Here is a 21,917-nt window from a genome sequence, read left to right on the forward strand (position 1 = left end):
TTACGAAGTTAAATTAGCTTATATTTTAATAAGAGGAGAAGATATGAGAAAATGTAAAATTATTAAAATTAGAGTCGATTCTGAAACTTTCTATCCATTTGAAATGAGCATTCGCGTGACTTCATCTTTATCCGTCTTAGATTGATGGCAAAGAATGTGATTGTAGTCGTGGATGAAAAATGTATAAGAGAAATATATATATAAGACTATTGTTTGGATGCAGTTATATATACATTTTCTCTGACTTATACGGGAATAACTTTGCTGAAATGTAAAAATGCAAAAATTTTAGCCAGTTGTAGATTTGAAAATAATTTTGTTGCCATAAAATAATTATATGGGAAACTCATACATAATAAGCTATACTGCAAAAAAATTTGATATTCTGATAACCAGCTCGAGTGTTCTACACAATTATTTTGAAAGTTGAACAAAATTATTTTCACATTCTACTTTTTGAATTCTTTAGAGTGGAATCTCTCAAAAGAGATGAAAACTCAGTCTTGAAAGCGAGGCTCAGTTTTCAATTTTTAAGAGCGACATTTCACTCTTCAGAGAGTGATATTTAAATAAATATAAAAATATAAAAAAAACTTTGAAAATTTAACTACTTTAAATTCAAAGTTTTTTTCTATATAGTCTTCGTCCATTATGATAATTACGTTTTATTCTTTGTCATTAGCATTTTAAACTTTTGAACGTAAAAAAATTTCGGATTTTTCTGTACCAACGTTTCCCTGTATGTCGGGACAACTAACTGCTCGACGATCGGCGAGAATTTATAATTGCACGAAAATAAAATATACTCCACGTGTCTGTTCGGATTGCGACATTGCACGTGGCGGAAAAGAGTAAAAAGGGGTGTGGGCCCATTGCCAGCTGGCCTGGGACGATCGCTCGATGACAGAAATCAGCGTAGCCGAAATAACGGCTTGTCTGTCGGTCGCTCAAAGTCGCGAAGCGAGATAATCGGATGAGATGTGAATTACATACTTTCCGTATTATGCTTAAATATATGCACATATATACGAATATGTTTAAAAGCTGCAAGTATTACCTTGTATGTATAATCTTTAGAAGTCTGGCCTATATCTATCGATCTACCGCGCTTTGCGTTGACGGCCTTAAATTAAAATCGCCGTCACGCGTGATGGGATTCGCGCCGTTTAATCAACGATGACATACGTTATCGCGGTGAAATATCAGTCTGTGCACTCGTGACATTAGTTCATTTATATAAAAATCTGTCTAGTTAAGAGAAATTATAAAAAAATTATTTTAAATAATAAATTATTTATATTCGTTTCATATGAAAAGAAAGATTTTGTTAAAGTATCTAAAAACTTAGTTAAATGCAGATGTGAAAATAATTTTGTTTTAAAATAATGTAGGACATTCAAATATAAATAAACAATGCTATAAAAGTTTTGATATTCTAATAATCAGCTCGAATGATCTGCATTAATAGATTGAGGTCCGTTTCCATCAATGCAGATTAATTTTAATCTCGGTTTAACTTACTCTTTGTTTTTGTCTAATTCTGAAGATTAGAAAGAGACGAAGAATTGAACCGAGATTAAAGTTAATCTACATTGGTGGAAATGGGCATGACAAACAATTATTTTCAAATCTGTTAAATTATCTAGCTAAATTTTTAGATACTTTAGTAAAATTGTTCTTTCTATGCATTGTAACTTATTAAAAAATACGTGGTATTAAATAAAAGACATTTATGTAGTATTTTATAATTATTTGGAAAACTTATTAAAAAAAGATGTAAAATCGATTCACTCTAAATGGATTTTCAATGGCTTAGCGAGACAAAAAATTGGACTAGAAAGATTTTCAACGTAAATAAAATGCTATAAGCAAAGAATGATAACTAGATAAATCGGAAATGTAATACAAATTTCTCCGTGAATATAATTCCTGTTCGATTGTAATCCGATATGAAATAGATTTCATCTGTAAAATTTGTATGCATTTCTCTAGACGAAAGACACGTTCTGCTAATAATTTTATCATTTCAAATGATTCTCACGTAGAGATTCGTTACCGGTAGATTAATTTCAATGATGAGGATGAGCCTGTAATCCTACTAACGGAATTGCCGCGACATTTTCGATAACGCTTCTTTTGATTGTATTAAAATGTTCGACTAATTGTGCATGCTTTTTCAATACCTCATTAATGGTTTCTCTTCTCGTCGAACAAATTTTCTTCGATTCATTTCGTGTTGATTTATATTTAATAACGAAATTTGCTTTTTGTAATCGTTATTTATCCAAATCTTTCATTCCGTTTATATTTTATGTAGATAGCCTCGCAACAAAAAAATAGATGAAGCAATTGTTTATATATTATTATGGTAATACCAGAGATTTTATAACTCTTTCCAACATCGTTAGGAGTTACAAAGTCTAGTTGCAGAAAATACCAGTTTAAAGTTTGAAGATTTGATTAAATAAACAAAACATTCAAAGATTGTCTGGAGTTTAGCAAACGCAATTCATTGAAGCAATTTATCATGTAAACAATTTACATTTTCATTTATACTCAAAGTCACATTTCCAGTTTTATTGCAATTTTCCCAAGTACATATTTGTGTGGAACACAAATATGCTTTTTATGTACGCGATTTTGATTACAGTATTAACAACTTAAATTATTGTTGTTATCGCACAGGCATATAAGATAAAAATATAAACATACAATTATGTGAGATACAATTTATTGCTCTAGGAACTATCATTGTATTATCTAATATTCCGTTGATATGTCAATTAATATTGAGATAAATTGTAAAAAATGAGATGTATTTATTATGACATTAATGTTTATGTGAAATAAATTTTATCATAAATCGATTCTGATTTTATATTCTATTAAGTATGCTTTTACGGCTACTATTGTACAATGAGGTTGTATAAACAAATAACATTAGTTTTCAGCAATGTATTAGGATTTAATACTGGCACATAATATTTGTCGATGCGGAAACATTTACTATCGTAAAATTTGAAAATGTTCTCACCCTGACAGATTGCTGATGTGAAAGACTATTTACAGATTATCTGCTATTCTCTCTCTTTCTTCTATATGTCACATTCAATTTTAGGCAACATGTGCAAAATATTATATATGCGACTAGATTTCTGTGCTTAAAAAGTGCAATTAGAATATTTTATATTTTTGGAATTACTTATGATAATTTATAATAATTCATGAGACGATTGAATAGATTGAAATTAAAAATGGAATAAGCAAGGAATTATTTTGAGAGAGAAATAATACATGTTTATAATTATTTTTAAGACAATTCTATAGTTGTAACATACAATAACTTTATTTAAAGAATTATAAACGTAAGATATAATATATATAAGTTTTCAGTACATTTTTATCAAAAAAGCGACTTTTATATGCATAGTTTTATTCAGCGTTCTTTTTGGAGTTGGAAACAATTCCACTTGTCAAATTCATTCTAAAAAATATTAAATATTTTAAAAGCTTGAGATGCTTAGTAGAACGAAATATAAATATCTTTATACAAAATTCTGTTTTTTGCAAGGTCTTTTCTTGGTATGCTGCAGAAGTCGCGTCGTATACGCTATTTGCATATTACTAAAATGTTCGCGCACGCAGTCGTATGCGAGCAAATTGTTGAGATATTTTACTTGTTAGAGCTTATGCTGTGCTTAGATGCTATGCAACAAATGCATGTCATTTTTAATATAACGATTTGCAAATCTCGTTTTCAGGTTGATAGAGTGTCATATGCATCAATTTATGTAAATTCGTTCCAAATAATGCAAAAATATCTCATTTAGCTCAATCGGAAAGCGTTTTATTTATTCGTGAATAGAATATCTGTTTGTGCGTCGGATATTTTTTTGCGAGTTATTAGAGGATGTATGGTTATTTCATTGATTGGAGAATACTATTTGTCATGTGTGGGTGGCTCTTTGTTGAACTTTGCTCGCGCGTTCGCGCATTACGTTTCCACAACTGCGAGAAATAAAACCGTCCAACGCGAGTCTAGAAGGGCTTAATTCGAACTCCGATCATGGAAAGGCATTAAAATTGAATTTGGTAGAATGGTAGTAGTTGGACGCAGTTAATGTAACCCGTTGATGCAGCAAGCATCCCATGAGTCGTGCACTTCACATCGACTGCAAACTCTGTAGTGAATTCAGAGTCGATTTTTTCTTAGTAGAAATTCTATATCAAGTCTTTCTTCGAATTAATCGAATTTATTAGTTTCGCTTCTTCCGATATCAAATTTTCTTCTCTTCCTCTGAGAATAATCAAAAGGACTACTTATATTGTGTATACTTATATTATGTATAAGTGAAGAATAATAGATTTCTTTAATGGCAATCAGCGGTACACGATGTATAAATTGTTTATAATTTTTTTTAGCTCAAAGAAGACGTTTCAATACAGAAGAATATATTTTGATTAAACTTTGTAGCCATCATCAGTAGGATAAAACATACAAATCCTACAGTACTTCTGCATTAATGTGTTTTATTAATGTGGATCCGTGCTGCGATCCACAAGTGATATCGCCAACTGCATCTTTTCAAGATTCAGAATTATCCCAAAGTTACATAGCTGAATATCGAACGAATGCGTGTATTTCAAGATCGCAGCAGGCGCATAAATTAAATGAAAATAAATTAATTTGTTGAGAGGTCTAGATTTAAAAATAATTAATAAAAAATGAATGGTAAGTCACGCATTGAAATAGAAAAAATAAATCTGTATAATAAATAAATTGAGAGTCATTAGATAAAGTTAATAAATTAATAAATTTAATAAGTTTAATTTAATAGATTTAAATTTTATGAAGTTAAAGAGTTATATATATATATATATATATATATATATATATCTAGGTTAAAAAAATCGATTCTTCAATTTTTGCATTTTCTTATAATGTGAAAGATTATTTTCCTAAAGTTTACAAATATTCGAAATACACAAAAATAGAAAAGTTATAGCGTGTTAAAGAAATAGGCCGATCGAGCGTCGCTAGATAGAATTCCGCAGAGCTCGGGGTTCTCCATTCGTTTTTATCTGTACATGTTAGTACATGTTTTTTTGTTCGAGATCTTTTGTCATTTATCTACAAACATAATAATGAGAGTCTATATAATTTGATTTGAAAGATTGTTCCAAAAATATGACATAGTGGCACAAAAATTGTACAAATTGCAGCATGTTTGTATAATGAAAGTACATTGTCATTATTACAAATCATGCAAGCTATGGAGATTGCTGCAGAACCAAATGTGTACCAGTATGTAATAAAAGCAGATGAATACCGCACAAGTGGAACGCGTCGCACAAAATATGACGAAGAAAACAAAAAAGCATCAAATTCGAGGCAAGTCAAATTCGATTTGACAAGGATTAATTTCGACAGAAGATTTATTATATAGCCCTGGAATACATGATTTCATGTAAGTCAAAAGAAATCATTTATATATTGTTTAAAAATAAACTTGAAACTTTGAATGTGTTTTTCTCAAAATCGTAAAAAATTAAGAATAATAGTGAAATAATAATGGAAAGGGGAGGGAGGGTTGATAAATTAATAAGTTAATAAATTAAGAATAGTAAAATGTGAAACGATAAAAATATTATATATATGTAGTTGTATAAAAATTGTATAGTATAATTTTTTATATAATATCGAGTCCGAAAAATGGAAGTAAAGAGGAATTTTCGCCTCCCGAGTTCTTTCTACAGACGATCTTATATACAATATTTTAAAATGCTCGAGCTACATATACACAGATTGAAAATTGCAGTTGCGAATTGTAGATTGAGGATCGCAAAAAACCGTTTAATTTTACATAGCATCTTTTTGTATCATTAGAGAACATGGTTAAACAGCCTCGAGACCGTAAGTTAACTCGCTGCACAACCATATCATTATATTTAAATAATTTTTCTCTCGTTTTCCTTTCGTATAATATAGTTCGCTTGGGAAATGCATTACAGATGAGGCCGTAATATATTTTGCGATCCCGAGTTGCAATGTCGCTGCTTCGTTGTATTTGAATTCGATTTTCTCCGTCAGAAATGGAATCCTTGCTTCTCATCAGATATATGAACAGTCCGAAAAGGTGTCAAGTGACGACCTTAAAGGAACAGCTATATAGCCGTAGTAATTTAAAAAGATTTGATTTTTTGCCCTTTATAATATGATTATATCAGCCTATTATAGCCTATTGATTGTTATTTAATATTGATACTTATTAATTCTTTTCTAATTAAATATATATGGATATATAAAAATTATACGCGTGATAAAATATAAAAAAATATTATTCTTTCTTATAACTTTCAAAAAATCATTTGTTTTCATAGTGACGACGAAAGTATATATATACATATCTCGTATTTCAATTAAATGAATTTGATTTATTTGGAATGGCAAATATATATATATATATAATAATAAAACAAATAATTTTGCGATTGTTATAAAAGAAAATACCGTTTTTTTTTATTATACGTATAAAATATTGAATGCGAATGCAAAAGTTCGTATAATATGCGATATAAAATATTATTTAGTATTATGAACGAATATGATGCAATTTCAAAAATGGACGCATCGTCATGGAATGCATTAGCATTCAATATCCAGCGATCGCGACACGATTCGATCGCGTTTGAGTAAATGATCTACAAGCGGGGCTCGATGCACAATGTCGAACTGCAATGAATTGGAAACATTTGTGTCAGAAAATTGCGCAAATTGCGTGGTTTTCCTGACGTAAATGTTTATTACAAAGCTGTATTTAAAGCATGCGAACTATTCTATTTAAAGGATTCGACTCGAGATGCGGTCTCTGTTAAATGAAATACGAGAGGCATTTATTGAAGCGTCATTTCACAGTACTTTAGTAATCAATCTTATTCCAGTAATCAATCTTATTACCTCAGGTTTTATGCATTTTGCGCGTGCACGTATGTACATATGTGTAAGTAGAGTAACCAAAATTTCGGTATTTTATATGTTAAAAGTATAGCTCAGATAATATAGTTTATATATGGTATATGTTATATATGGTATAAGATATCTCTAAAAGAGATCTTTTAGACGTGTTTTATGTTTAAAAGCCGTCTTTTAGATATCTTATGCGACATGCATATTATCTGCGAAGGCTTGATTTCTATCTTACTTACGAAATTTTGCTTTTAAATTTTTAATTATTTTTAATTATAATATATAAAGATCATATAGAAAAGGTATAAAATAAAACAGCTCAATTAGAGTTAATTAAACGCTTGGAATTTCGATGGCTGGAGAAATTATTGAAATTTTCTTCAAATAATTTGTAATTAAAAACTCTTTCTTTCGATGTGAATTATTCTATGAGTGTAAGATTGAAAATTGTTTGTTGGATTGTTACTGAATTCAAGATCCAAAAGGAAACCGAAACTAAGTGCCAATAGCGATTTCAAGATAAATGACATTAGTGACATTAGATCTAAATGTTTTTAGTTCTCTCAACTTCGATTTTATTTATTTCACTGTCTGCAGAATAAATTTCTTTTCCTCGAAGTGTACTTTCGATGTTAATGTGGTGGATACGCGTTTCTGTCTCGGAAAATTTATGCGCATAAATCATATGTGACGCGTTTTAGTGGCTGCATCTCGCTGCATTATGACGAATGACATATGTCGATTATTGATCGGAAAATGATTGTTAGTTCGCCTGCGTGCGAAACGCGACACGTTTACAATTTAAAGTGGTTCTACAGTAAATCGAGTTATCATAGAAATTTTAATTTTTTAATATAATGAAATTGAACCGAATTGTACCGAATTTGACGTGTGCAAAGGATAGGTTATCAATGAAATAAGAGAGAAAAAAATGTTGAAAATATAGTAACTTTTAATGTATAATTTAGTGATAAAAGTCTAAAAGAAGTCTTCTTTAATTAATCGCATATAAATATTATCATAGATTCTCTAAAAAACGAGATTATGATAGTTAAAGAAATTACGATGTAATGGTACAAAAAAGTAATACATTATCGGTCATTTTGGAAAGATATTTAATGTTGAAATGATGAGATATCGAATTTTTACACGAACAAATTGTACAAGAAATCAACTTCTTTTTTTCATTAATTTGCACACTACAAAATATTTTCTATTTCATACTATTTCATATTAAAATATACACATACATATAAGTTTTAATATTTTATCCAAATTATATAGATATTTGTGATTTTGGGTGGGCTTGATGAGACAACCACAAATTTTCGACATTTTACTGTAGAACTACTCTAAGGTAGAGCTGTTAGGCTTTTAGTTCCCGTATATGTCAAGCTAAAGCTGATGTTTCATTAAAGAGATCGTTTGTCATAGATAACGCTGCGTCGATAGAACGAATAATTTCTGGGAACACAATTGCCGCTGATCTTTGTGGATAGCGCCCTTCTTCTCAGAATATAAAGTATCTCTGGCGCAAAGCTTCCTTTAGAACTTATGAATGCGACCTGCATTAAATTGTAACAATTATAGCATTATACAATTAGACATTTACGTCAAATTCATTCTCTTAAGATTTTCCTATTCTCGAAAATTAAACAAAAGAAATTTTGCTTTTTATATATTTCTCTCAATATTCTCTAATTAATTCCTTTTTCAATTTTTCAATAATTATATAGAATATTTTTTCACATGTCTATTTTTTGATAGATTTAATATTCTTTATTTCCTGAGTTTATAATAAATATTTCAAATAATAAAATGGATTATTTTTATTTTATGATGAATTATATTGATAGATAAAATACGCTTATCAATTTATGACAATTTATACGAACATATTTCATTTCATTTAAATAAAATATTGCACTCATTGCGAGCTGATAGTTTTTTTTTTGCTTTTTTCAGCGACGACGAATCGCGCTAGAATGAAAACAAGGAAACTCAATTTGTGTGCACACCTGGACAGTACCGGAATTAGCAGAATGCTCCATGAAAGCTTGTCGTGTGTAAAACTTAGGGTTGCCATGTGTCCTACTTCTCGTTGAGTCTAACACCTCCGTGTATAACTGTTATGTAACTACATTTAAATGGCCTTCGAAAACATCAAATCCAAATTTACATAGAAATGTGCAAAAAACGACGATAAACGTCAAATAAAAATAAATCCTTTTACACGTCTTCTTTTTCTTAATTACGTACACATCGTGTCTATTGTCTTTAAAAATGATGGCAACCCTAGTAAGATATGAAGCCGCGTGGCAATATGTTTAGAAGTAGCGATACATGATTTCGATAAAAATGGTCCTCGATAATCTCACTGTGATGTCGGCCATTGACGAATTGGTGGACGACGTTCAATCGAACAGCACCAACGTGACGGATTTTCCTGATTACGATATCAACGATTCCTTCAATCACTTTGAATGGGCGGAATTGGCTCCTGTTTTGGTCGTCTACACTTTGACGTTCTTTCTCGGATTAATCGGTAAGTTTAATATTTTCTTTTGTATATGTATACCATAAGTCAATAAATCAAATAGATACGTTTATACAAACATTTTTAATCAACAACAATTTTATACAAACATATTTTTAATCAAAACACATTTTACACAGAATCGATCAATGTATCGTAACCGAAGTTTATAGTATTCATTAAAATTATTAAAAGTTGACAAGAATGTTTTAAATAAATTGGACAATATGCGTGTGAAATATACAGATGTATATAGATATATATTTTTCTGTTTTAAAGAAGTAATGTTTTTACTTGTAAAGAAATAATGATTTTAAAAAATCTTAAAATAGATATATTATATTCTAAATTTTTCTCTTAATTCTTATTGTTCTTTTACATTAGATTTTTACATAATTATTTATCATTTTTAATTTGACATCAGAAAATTATGTTTAATTTATTGACTTGTCTTTGTAAAATCTATTTTACGTGACTATTTTCCTAAATTAATCGACATAACTAATCATACGAAGTAATTGTAAGTTCAACCATGCTTTATGAAGTATTTAACTGCTTGATGAATATTAATATTACATGAATATTAATATGATATAGCTTCTTGTTGCGTTTATTCGATATATAATGTAATTTAGGGTAGTATGTACACAGAATTGTACTGTATTATGAATTCTATAACTTTAACACAGCGAAAGCCGTTTATTTTCAAAGCGTAGATTAATTTCTACTGTACAGTAAAGATTCGAACATACTGCGGCTTCGTTTAAATCTCTATTTTAACAAACTATTTTGACAAACTTTCTAACAATTTTATTTAATTTAATTTATCTCTAAAGTTTTACCGGTGTAATTAGTTTCAGAATCTCAATAAATCAAATAATTTCCAAACTATTGATACTAATAATAAATGAATCCAAATGAAATTTTATGATAATTAAATAATTTAACGTAATTAATTTAAGTATTAAAATTTTGAAAAAAGTTTTTACTCAAAAAAGTGATTAGTTATAACGAAAATTCTAAGTATGAAAAATTAGATAAAATAGACAAATTTCTAACAAGTTCTACGATATTGGATATGCATTGCATCATATAGATGGCAAAGATAGAATTTAGATTTGTGTTATAAATTCTATGTGTATGATACATAATTTTCTATCAGATACAAAAAACAGCAATAATTCTAGCTGGAGCAGCAAAATATTTTTTTTGCGTGTTAATGAAATACTAAAAAATTTGTTATAAATACGTTTCAATGACGTGTGTATTACAATTATTAATTTATTTCTTTTGGAGTCAAAATTGGAGTTAAAATATTAATTAGTGAATTTAATAATAATTTTGAAACATATTGAAACTTTAATTATTATGAATCAATTATTGCTATTAAATTTATTTATTATGGCATCCTTATTAAATTGTTTTTACTCTAAAAAGAGAGCGTTTGGATCAATAAATTTTTTTCGTTTTGATCAATAAAAGAATCGTAAAAGAAATATTTGCAGAATTACGCGACATGTCTAAAAAGAAAATAATTGTTGAAACGTAAGACATAGCTTATATTAACAACAGAGAAACAGAATTAGAGAACAGATTTTACTCTCCCGCTCGTGATTTACTATATAAACAACGTAACATGCTATGCTTTACATTAAATCACACTCGTGTGGCGGAAGAATTACAGTGAGAATTACAGAATAGTTGCCTTATTTTTCATCATGGAATATATTACGAAAGAAAAAAAAAATCATCGCATGTGGCTGGTGAGACATTCCAGTTCCGCAAAATCGCTAATTGGATGGTAAATAGAAGCGAAGTAATACTCGTAATTCGTCTTAAACAGGCGAATTAGGCACGGTGTAGTGAATAGAATATTTGCTAATGACAAATCCTATTTCTCGCATGGAAACCACAGCAAACGTCTCTTTGCGAAGTGCAGCAGAGCCTAATGTGCTCTTAATTACATGGCGTCGTGTTATCATACAAGTTACCAGTATAATACAAATCATTTCGAATACAAATGATTGTAGGGATCTCGAATCACTCTTCATCAATTCGTACGACCGAACACAGTTTCCTGTATTTTTCGGTTTCCCAAAGCGCGGCAATTGTTTCGTTTGACGTATGGCTATTAATAATTGTTAACAACAATCGGGATTTGAAGTGTGGGATTTGAAGCCGGAATTCATGAAACGCGGTCAATTGGCAGACATGCTTCGATTTTCGGTAATTATGTTATTATAATTTAGAAACAAGAAGAGAGAGAGACAGATTTTGATAATGAAATTTGTCTCAACGTAATCAGTTAATCATAACATCAACATTTCTTTCCACTAAATAGATCATTAAATAAATAATACACTCGGTGCAAATATATATAAATATTTTTTTGACGACGCGATATAAGATAAAGCTTGTTATACAATTATACATACGCATAAAATCGATCCCGGAAAATAATTTATTTAAACTCGATTATTTCCCGTAGTAATTAACTTTCACAACATCACCATCGTAAACGACTTTGTAATTATCCGCAAGAAATAATTACAAAATAATGCTCATCTACGATATTAAATGTATCGACAAATATAAATTATTGAACGCAATCGCAATATTACTTGATTTTACATTAGCCAGGAAAAATTATTAAGAACTTCAGTTCTTTAATTTCATTTTAAAATATTCTGTCTTCTCCTTCGGAAGTTCTTGGAATCTCTAACAATATCGTTGGTTCTTTACGGTCAAGGAATTGTAATTTTTTTCAGGTAACGTCATTATCATTGCTTCAACTCTTTGTCGACTCAGGCCATTGCCGGCGACACCAACGAACGTTTTCTTGGGCGGTCTGGCTACAGCTGATCTTCTGTTAATTATATTCTGCATACCCGTGAAAGTAAGTAATATAAATACACACTTATATATACACTTCTTAACTCTAGTTATACACGTCATTGGGATCCCAGAAGCCCCAGTGCAATTTGCTAAATGGAGATAATTTTTCGTGTTTTTAAACTTTTCTTTTTCTTTAATCCTATGTATCTCAGAGCTCTTTAATTTTATTAACTTTTACACATGGACTTATTTTTTAATCAATTCTCCATCGATTGAAAAAAAATTAATTGAAATATATTTATTTTTACGGAAGTTACGATAACAAATGGATAGGGTAACAAATACAGTTATTAGGATTAAATCGAATTCAGATCAAGTGAACGAACAAAAACGAATACGAGTGAACAATTTGCTTTTATAAATACAAATCGTATTATCAGGTGGTCATTAAATCTTGTTTTCATTCGTGTTTGTTCACGCTTTCTTGCTCGATCAGACTCATCACAGTAATGAACACATACAATTTTTGTATGTATATAATCGCTCGTAATGGCTTATTTGCATCTCATATTTTTGTCTACATTAATTTATCGCGTTTAAATCTCGATTTATGTCAGCGACTAGTTCACTGTCAGCTATTATTTGTCTTTCTATTTACTGCCTGTATACGTATTTTTTGTTTACTGTTGTTTTATATCTGCACGGGATGTAGAAAGAAATATAACCGCGACTATATAATTGTATTTTACAGTATTTCAATGAAAAGTATTAAAGTTATTGAGAAATTAATTAAATTCTATAATAACAAAATGTCGAGATACATAATAGGTTTCGAGTTAAGACAATTGCATTGTTGATCACATTATTGATTTTCAATAATGCAGATAATAATAATTTTATTATCGCTGATTTTTGTCTTTTGGTTTTTTATATTTATATTTATATTTTTTATATTTTTAAATATTATATGTTTAGATATTGTACAAATATTAAGTACTAATAATAAGATTTAATTTTTACAATTTCTATATATTGAAAATTTAAACAGTTACGCTTAATTACACACAATTTTCGCAGAGCAATTTAATCTTTTAATTTAGTTTGTTAAAATTTAAAATCACAATTCTTAATCTATCGATTTCCTCTCGAAACATAAGCATTTAGAAAGAGAAATAATAGCAAAAAAAATTCATTTACGTAAAATATTTATTTAATTAAAAACAAAAAATAAATTTAATAACAAAGATAATAAGATTTTATTAATATTTTAATATATTTATTGAAATATGACATAATTAATCAATCATCCATAAATTCTCAATAAAAAAAAGACTGGATAATATTACGTATAACCGATATTAAAAATAATGTATCAAATTATATAAATTATATGTGACAAACAAAAAGCAAATCGACAATAATTCTTTTGTCTAGTCTGAAACGTGAGAATCTGGATATTTCGCGTACACGAAATATTCCATAATACCCTGAATATTTTATAGAATTCGATACATTGAATATTTTATGGAAATATTCAAATTAAAGCAATTACGTTTGTCCCTTAACGGCATACAGCGATGCGTAAACAAGGCTGGAATGCCATAACCATAACACGTGCCCGCCCCGCGCTACGTATAATCATACAAGGTCGACGCGCTATCATTCAGCCAACCATAGAAACTCGACCGAATAAGTAGCGGCATGAGCTCCGCGTATCTTTCATTGCTCGTTGAAATAAATAATCCCGGCAAATACTAAAGAGCCTTCTGTAACTCTTAAGGGGATGCTAAAGTGACCTAATTATCGATATTACAGTCGTATAAAAATCTCCAAATGGATTGAACGGAATAAAAAATCCTTTTACGGGATTAAAGTATATGCAAAAGAAGTGGTGCAGTGGACTTTATATTAAAATCGAAAAAAAAAATTAAAATCTGACTTAATTTTTTTCGCAAATAATGTTATGCAATGTCGTCGCGGAGGTTTCGTACATAGTAAAAAAGATGCGCAACACACACAGTTACAGTCAAGAGTAACAGAATAGGCTCTTAATTAAGTCTGGGTTTCACAATTTGCGATCAACTTTTTAATCGAGATACAACTTATTCTTCATCTCTTTCCAACTTTAGAATGATAAGACGCCGAAGACATCTCATTCCCTTCCGGAATTATTATTAGTCGTTCTCGCACGACTTCTCGACCCTCACGATTCTCAATTCGTAAGCTTGTCGAGATTGGTTATTAATGTGTTAATATTTTGCGCGATTTATTCGACAGAAATCGAGGTGATAAAAAGTGGAAAGTTATTTCAAATTACTACTTTGTAATACTTATTCGCGAGCGAATCTAGTTTTTTTTGTGACGATAATTAAGGTACATTAGTTTGGATCTTTCGCGGATATTCATAATCAAAGATTCTTTCTTTGCAATGATATTTGGATACTGATATTATTGTGATTTAGATTCTTCCAAATCATAATATTAAAATTTGTTTTATCAAATCACAATAATAAAATTCGCAAAATTGTTTGATGTATACGAATTGAGAGCGCGGAATAATACGTGAATCGCTTTCCACGTAATTCGAGCAATAGAGGGCTCGCGATATGTTGATCGTTTACAAATAATTAAATAGGAAAAATACGTAGAAAATAACGTTTCATATCAGCAATTTCACGAGTAATATTTCATAGAAAATATCGTAACAATTGACGGTTACGTGGCGCGCTTTTATTGAAAGTAGCTTGATATTTTATATAAAAGAGCCACATATTTATTCATACTTTGATGATTTGCTAAACAGTGATTATCGAGTGGCTCGTAGATTTTCACGATTGTACATTTCTCGCGTTCTCGATAATAACGAGTGTTTTACGTATTTTATGAATTACGTGGACACAAATTCATTGATGTGATATTCATAAACATAACGTTGCGACTTCGTTGTAATAAATTTTCCTTAAAATTTGAATATGAATTCTATGTAGATACTGTTACATATTTTTGAATACTGCGTAGATACTTCCTAGATTTTAATACATATAATTCACATAGAATTACTGATAAAATTTAACGAGGATAAAACTAGAAGATAATAATATGAAATTCATGTGAATAAACTCATATTGATTTTCATTCATTGCAATTCAAGTTGAAATTTTAATATTTTGTTGACATCTCGATTCATGTCACATTATATTTATGTAGATATTATTTCAATGAATTTTTATTCACGTAAAGTACATGGATTTAATATAGATTCGAATCTGTTCTGATTGGATTAGTCTTGCATTGGAAAGTAATTAAATGTGTGTCGCATGCAGTTATAACATCAGGAATGAGAAATATTTCGCCTAAAGCTATATTTGAATAATTACTGTAATCAATATGTGATCGTAATTAATCGTAAGTTTTCGTGAGTGAGTGTTATGTGGGAAGAGAGAAGAGAAGAGCAGAAAAAAATAAGTGTGATGAATAAATCTGAGAGGAGGAGGTTTAAGAGACATCGGACGTCAGCGGAGCAACCACAGAGTAAGTAATATCAATAGTAATAACGAATTCAATGTACTTATAAAGAACTTGTCACAAGGAACTGTCCAGAAAATCTGAGATTGGATCGATATAAAAAAATACATATCTCTAGATTTTTGTGTTTAATAATATACTTCAAGAAAGAAGAATCGATTCTGTTCCGGACAATTGTGATAAGTCCCTTATCAATGCGCATTAAAATTGTCGCGCACAAATTGACGTAAAGATGTGCGTTTAATATAAATATATATCAAAAAGCGATTAACTCGTGAAGTTCCCAACATACTTCATTGTGTTGTAAAATAAAATATGTACTTTATAATTCGAAATATTTATACATTTTACTTTTATACTCAGATTAAAATTAACAGTGCAACGGTTTTAATACGCACTTCAATGCGTCCAACCGAATTTGCGAAGTTTTAACTTTAAATAAAAATTTGTCTTTTTTGCTTGTCTGTTGAATTTGTCAATTATTTGTTATTTGCGCAAATAATTTATTTGAGTCATTTATTTTGATATTTTATATATGAGGAGAAAAGAATTTTTATTTGTAAAATTTTGTAGAAATTTATACTTTTTTGAATTGTAAAAAGAAAAAAAGGTTATGCTAAGAAATTAATTGGTTTATAAATTATAAAAAATAAAAGTAACATAAAATAAAAAATGGGTAATTAAGAGCCTTAATACGTGGTAATTGGTGCGCAAATCATATACAAATATATTTTTATTGTGTCTACTGATCTATTACATAAAATAAAAAACTAAACATTTCGACTGTATTCAAGCCATTTTCAGCAGTCCCTAATTATAGAAAAAATTGTTCACATTCGAATGTTCGCAGTGTAATAGCAATAAGTGCAGCGTGTGTAATAAATAAGTCTCAACAGATTCCCATTTCCGGAGTGTAAGTAACCGTCAATTAGTTGATTAGCTAAGTGCAAGCTAAATCAAACATAATCATTAAAAAGAATGTTACTGGAAAAAAAAGATAACAAAAACTATAAAGAGACTTATCTACTGCAACCCATAACTGCACAATATTATAATAAGTTAAACTCACAAAACAGATAAAATTAAATAATTTCTTAAAAGCGCACTCAACTAATTGATGGTTATTTACACTCTGGACATGGGAATCTGTTGAGACTTACTTATTGCACACGTATTGCTATTACACTGCGAATATTGAATGTGAACAATTTTTTCTATGATTGGGGAACTATGACTGCTGAAGATGGCTTGAATATAACCGAAACGTTCAGTTTTTTATTTTATGTAGATCAGTAGATACAATCAAAATATATTGTATATGATTTGCGCACCAATTACCGCGTATTAAGGTTCTTAATTGCCCATTTTTTATTTTATGTTATTTATGTTGTTAATATTTCAAGAGCTAATTTAAATTTAGTCTTTTATTTAAAAGTAAAAGATTTGTGCACTGCATAATGCTCCTTCGAAATCTTATTTTGAATATTACTGTAATCCGGATGTATTTATATTTTATAGATTAACGTAGTGTTATAACTCTGCTGCGTATCATTTTTGGTGAGTGCTTCTACAGAATAAGATTTATTGGAAATGTAAAATATTATGAAGACATAATATTTTAATAATTTTATGTATGAAATTTTATAAATTTAATATATATTTATATTATGCACGTCACATAAATAAAAGAAGAATGGAAAATATTTTAGCACGTAATTTATAATCACACGTTACAATCAATTTATTAAATAAGAAACTTTTTCAATAAAAAAATTAATGATTGTTAATTTTATTTATTCTTACGGTGTTTAATTTTTCATATCTACTTACATATTTATTTATAATTTAATTTTATATTATTTGAAATAAAGCAAAGAAAAACATCAGATTTTAATATTTCATTACCTAATAAAAGAAATGTTTATAATTCGAAAGCTTTTGAGACCTCGACATTTTTATATCGGAATTTTGAACTTTAAATAATCTACAGAATATTTATTATTATTTATGATGTTACGTTCTTTATAATTTCAAAATAAGTAATACAATTTCTTAAATATTTTACATTGATACAGCAGAAAAATAAAATATGGTTGTTTATACAATAAAAATTGGTTGTTTTTTAATTATATATAATCTTTTCTTAAAATTGCGCGATAAACTATACAAATAATATTTATACTAGAAAGAGACTTTGTAACGAAATATCATTATTTTATATTATAGCTGTAATAAATGAATAAGAACGCTGATGAAAATGCAACTCGATGAGATTAAATTTTGTTCCGACAATTACGATAAAATTAATTAAGTAGAAGTCGACATGCTAATGAGCAGTTATTGCCACATATCTTCCTGCATCAGCAGTAAATTATTATAGCGGTCTAATGTATTATACGGTCACTGCATATTAGTATTTAATGCAAAAACATATCAATGTGTGATAGATTTTTTATTGTTTTAATCACTTTATGAACGTAATAAAATAACTACAATTTCATTGTTACAGCTACCGCTATTATTATTATTAATATATGCACGAATTGGCTAACCTTACTAATTTCCCCTGCATTGGCATGGAATAATTTATATTGCTTACTTTGAGTAAAATTAACGGTCTAATATACTGAGCAGAAAATGTGTATAATAATGAATATCAAAATCGAATGCTGTATAATCGTTGATAAGCACATTTAATAAATGTTAGAAGTTATTTTTTCTTATCAAATAACGAAAAAATTTTCTCGCTCGCTGTTTCAAACAAAAATGAAAGAATGCCTTTATAAATTTGATTCTATTAATTGTCCTGTTTGCTGAGATACTTTTTAAAATAATTTTAGCTTTTTGTATAAAAGTAGCTAATATTAAAATATAATAATAATGATATTATACAATAAAAAAAAATATTTAATAGAATCTCAAATTTATAAGTATTTTATGAAAATGCTTTAAAATATTTATTGTTTATGAAATTGATGATTCCTAACGCCAAATGTAAAATTGTACTATCTTATACATTTTTTATTTTTGATTATAAAAACATAAATTATTTCGGTCGTTGTAGTTTATTAAAAGTAACTAGGTAGTTAAAAATCGACTTTATGTCATTTTGCATTTTATGACTTTACTTATAGTGTTTATTTTTTCGAAGACTATCATTTCTAGTACTTTGTAAATGAGAGATTCGCAAATTCCTATTCAAATGAAAATAGAATCCTATCGGATTCCAAAATTATGTAATCACTCGAAAAATGGCTTCGCAGTGTGTATATGGAAGCATTGTTATTTGTTTATCTTACGCCGTGCTCTCGTTTTCCCATTTACTCTTTATAAGCTTCCCGTCTTTGATCCTCATCGCCCATTAACTTGTCGATCTTATCTACCAAGTTCAATGAAATTGTGATAGACAGGCAGCGATTTTGCGCTCGTGCACGTAATCATCTCCGATAATATAATCTGTGCACGCGCGTGTAAAGAGAGGAAATATGATACATGAGAGAAGAGATAGGATACTTCTATTTTTAAACTTTTTCAAGAAAGCAGAGCAAATTTAAATAGGCTATTTGTACATAAAAATTGGTTGGTCTTATTTAACTCTCTATCTCTAATCGAACTTTTTTTTGCACACAAGCAGAATTTCCCTTTCGCTCGCAAATTTCCTCATTTTTGTTTAAATTTTAATTTTTATTAAATATTGAGTTAAAAACTGTTGGTAATGTAATATAGAATTAATAAGTAATTAAATAAGTATCTAGAATTTTTTTACATTTTTTCAAAAACTAGAATGAAAAAGCTGAACTTGAGCTGAGCAAAATGACCTAAATTGCAAATGAAGGAAATAAAAATATGATTGTAGACAAAGAATTAATTATTTAGAAAAATGAAGCAAAAATGAAATTTTTACTTCTACATGCATATTGTTTAGTTAATAAGAAAAAACTTATCATACAAGTAAAAATCAATTAAGTAATAAGAAGTTAGAATACATTTATATATACATTTATATATTTATATATACATATTTATATATATATTTATATATACATTTATATATTTAAGCAATTGTATTTGATAATATATGATTGCGTGTTGATGATTCTCGATCTGGAGCATCAAACTGAAATAATAATATTTCCCTCCCCAAATCAGTTTGAAATAAAAATTATTTAACATATGCATAGATGTATGTAATAAATTATTCATATGCATAAATGTATGTAATAAATTATTCCAATATCTAACTTTGATCATAACTAGCGTTTTCTCGTACTTAATTGATTTATTTATATAATCAAGCCTGTGTTCTAATATTAATAAATAAAAATCTTTTTTTTTATAGAAAAACATTTTAGAAACGTTTTTTTAGAAACGTTCGAATGAAATTCTATTTTGAAACGTAATTATTATGCAATATTCAAATAATTATTATATTCAAATAATTAATTGTTATCTCTCAACTCATTTACATATATTCAATTAAAAAATATGAAGATAAAATATTCATCACGTATTCTATAAATTTTTGGCGTAATTATGCTAAATACTTTCAGCCAACCTAATAAGGCCAACTTATTTTATATCGCATGTAATTTATGATTTTCTGATTGTGAGAGTGATTAATTTGCGAGAGAAGAAAACTCGCGGACTGTATCTTGAGATGTCTCGCAAAAAGGATGTCTCGGCGAGAAGATAAATTTGTTGGGTTCTGCAATTTCATTGTTAATCATTTGTCATTTGCATAAATATTATACTTACGCGTATACATTGATATGTCGCGGCTTTTTCTATGCGTGGAACGATTGTCCTCATTATTGGCGAGAAATAAAACGAAACGAGCGGTCGTTGGAACGCGAAATCGGGAAACTCGTATTGCTTCGCTCATAACCTTTAAAATCAATCTGCGTCTACAATTCAAGTTAATTAACCTTAGGTTAACTATTCCGTAGTTTCTTTTAGATTGCAGTTTCTCTATTTGCAATACTAATAAATTGAGTTATCAAGAGTTGCCATTAATCAACTGTAGCAATCGGGCTTAAATATAAGTTGTTGCGCGAAATATGAAACTGAACGAGAAAAGTGGGATACGCAAATTGTATATTTCCAAAGTTTTCCAATTTTATTAGTAAAGATAAATGAAATAATATATATAAATACGTATGATATAATAGTTTAACGAATATATAATGCTGTCAGAGAGGCTATTTGACGAGAATTTGATGTTTTATCTATCATTATAACAATTATTCGTTTTATTAATTGTAAATTATCACTAAATACTTTTGTCAAAATATAATCTCACATTTAATCTTAAAGTGCCTCCAGACGACCAACATAAGCCAACTGCATACATTCACTAAATTGGTCTACATTCATGGATAATTATGTATGTCAATCATGTATTTGTGTGTGTACAATATTTGACACATTGGCCATATCGTTTGAAGACACTTCTAGAAATTAATGGCACATGATTTGATACTTTTCAATTTTCTTTCATTCTTAGATATATATATATATGCAAATAATTTTAAAAATTTTCATCCAGTCCTAGCTTTTAATATTTCGAGTGATCTAAAATTTCCATTATATTTGCAAATGACTTATAGTGGTCAGAGAGTCTATCCCTTACCATTATCTTAAAAATAAATTTGTTCCCAAATGTATTCTTATGATTTTGATTATTCAATATCGCATACTTTAGTCTTAAAATATGAAGACATAAATTTACTTTCTCAAAATTCTATACGAGTTTGACACTTGTTCCTTGGTTCCTGGCTAAGCAATACTAAAGGGTAAAAAAATGTATTGTAAGTATTAGATGTGGGAAAAAGTTCATGGTGTTTTTCCCGTTACATCTAACGGAACGAACTTTTTCCCACGCCTAATATGATTCTCTGGGCCAATCTGCTTTGATAAAGTAAAAGATGTTTTCTTGCGCATCTACGTGTTCAGAAAATAAAAATAAAGGAAAGCCATATATATATATATATATATATATATATATATATATATATATATATACTCTACGTACTATCGTTAGTTAACTTAAGTAAC

The 21,917-nt window shown here is 28.6% G+C and overlaps 1 protein-coding gene across 1 annotated transcript in view; it reads left to right on the forward strand.

Moving 5' to 3' along the window:
- The first annotated feature begins 9,310 nt into the window (after positions 1 to 9,310).
- Positions 9,311 to 21,917, forward strand: part of LOC105623290 (pyroglutamylated RFamide peptide receptor-like) — a 62,169-nt gene continuing 49,562 nt past the window's right edge. The window contains 2 exon segments of the mRNA XM_012204689.1: positions 9,311 to 9,512; positions 12,272 to 12,399. Of these exon segments, the coding sequence (XP_012060079.1) occupies positions 9,311 to 9,512; positions 12,272 to 12,399 (330 nt within the window).

The sequence above is a fragment of the Atta cephalotes genome, assembly GCF_000143395.1.
Source record: "Atta cephalotes unplaced genomic scaffold scaffold00055, whole genome shotgun sequence".
NCBI lineage: Eukaryota > Metazoa > Arthropoda > Insecta > Hymenoptera > Formicidae > Atta > Atta cephalotes.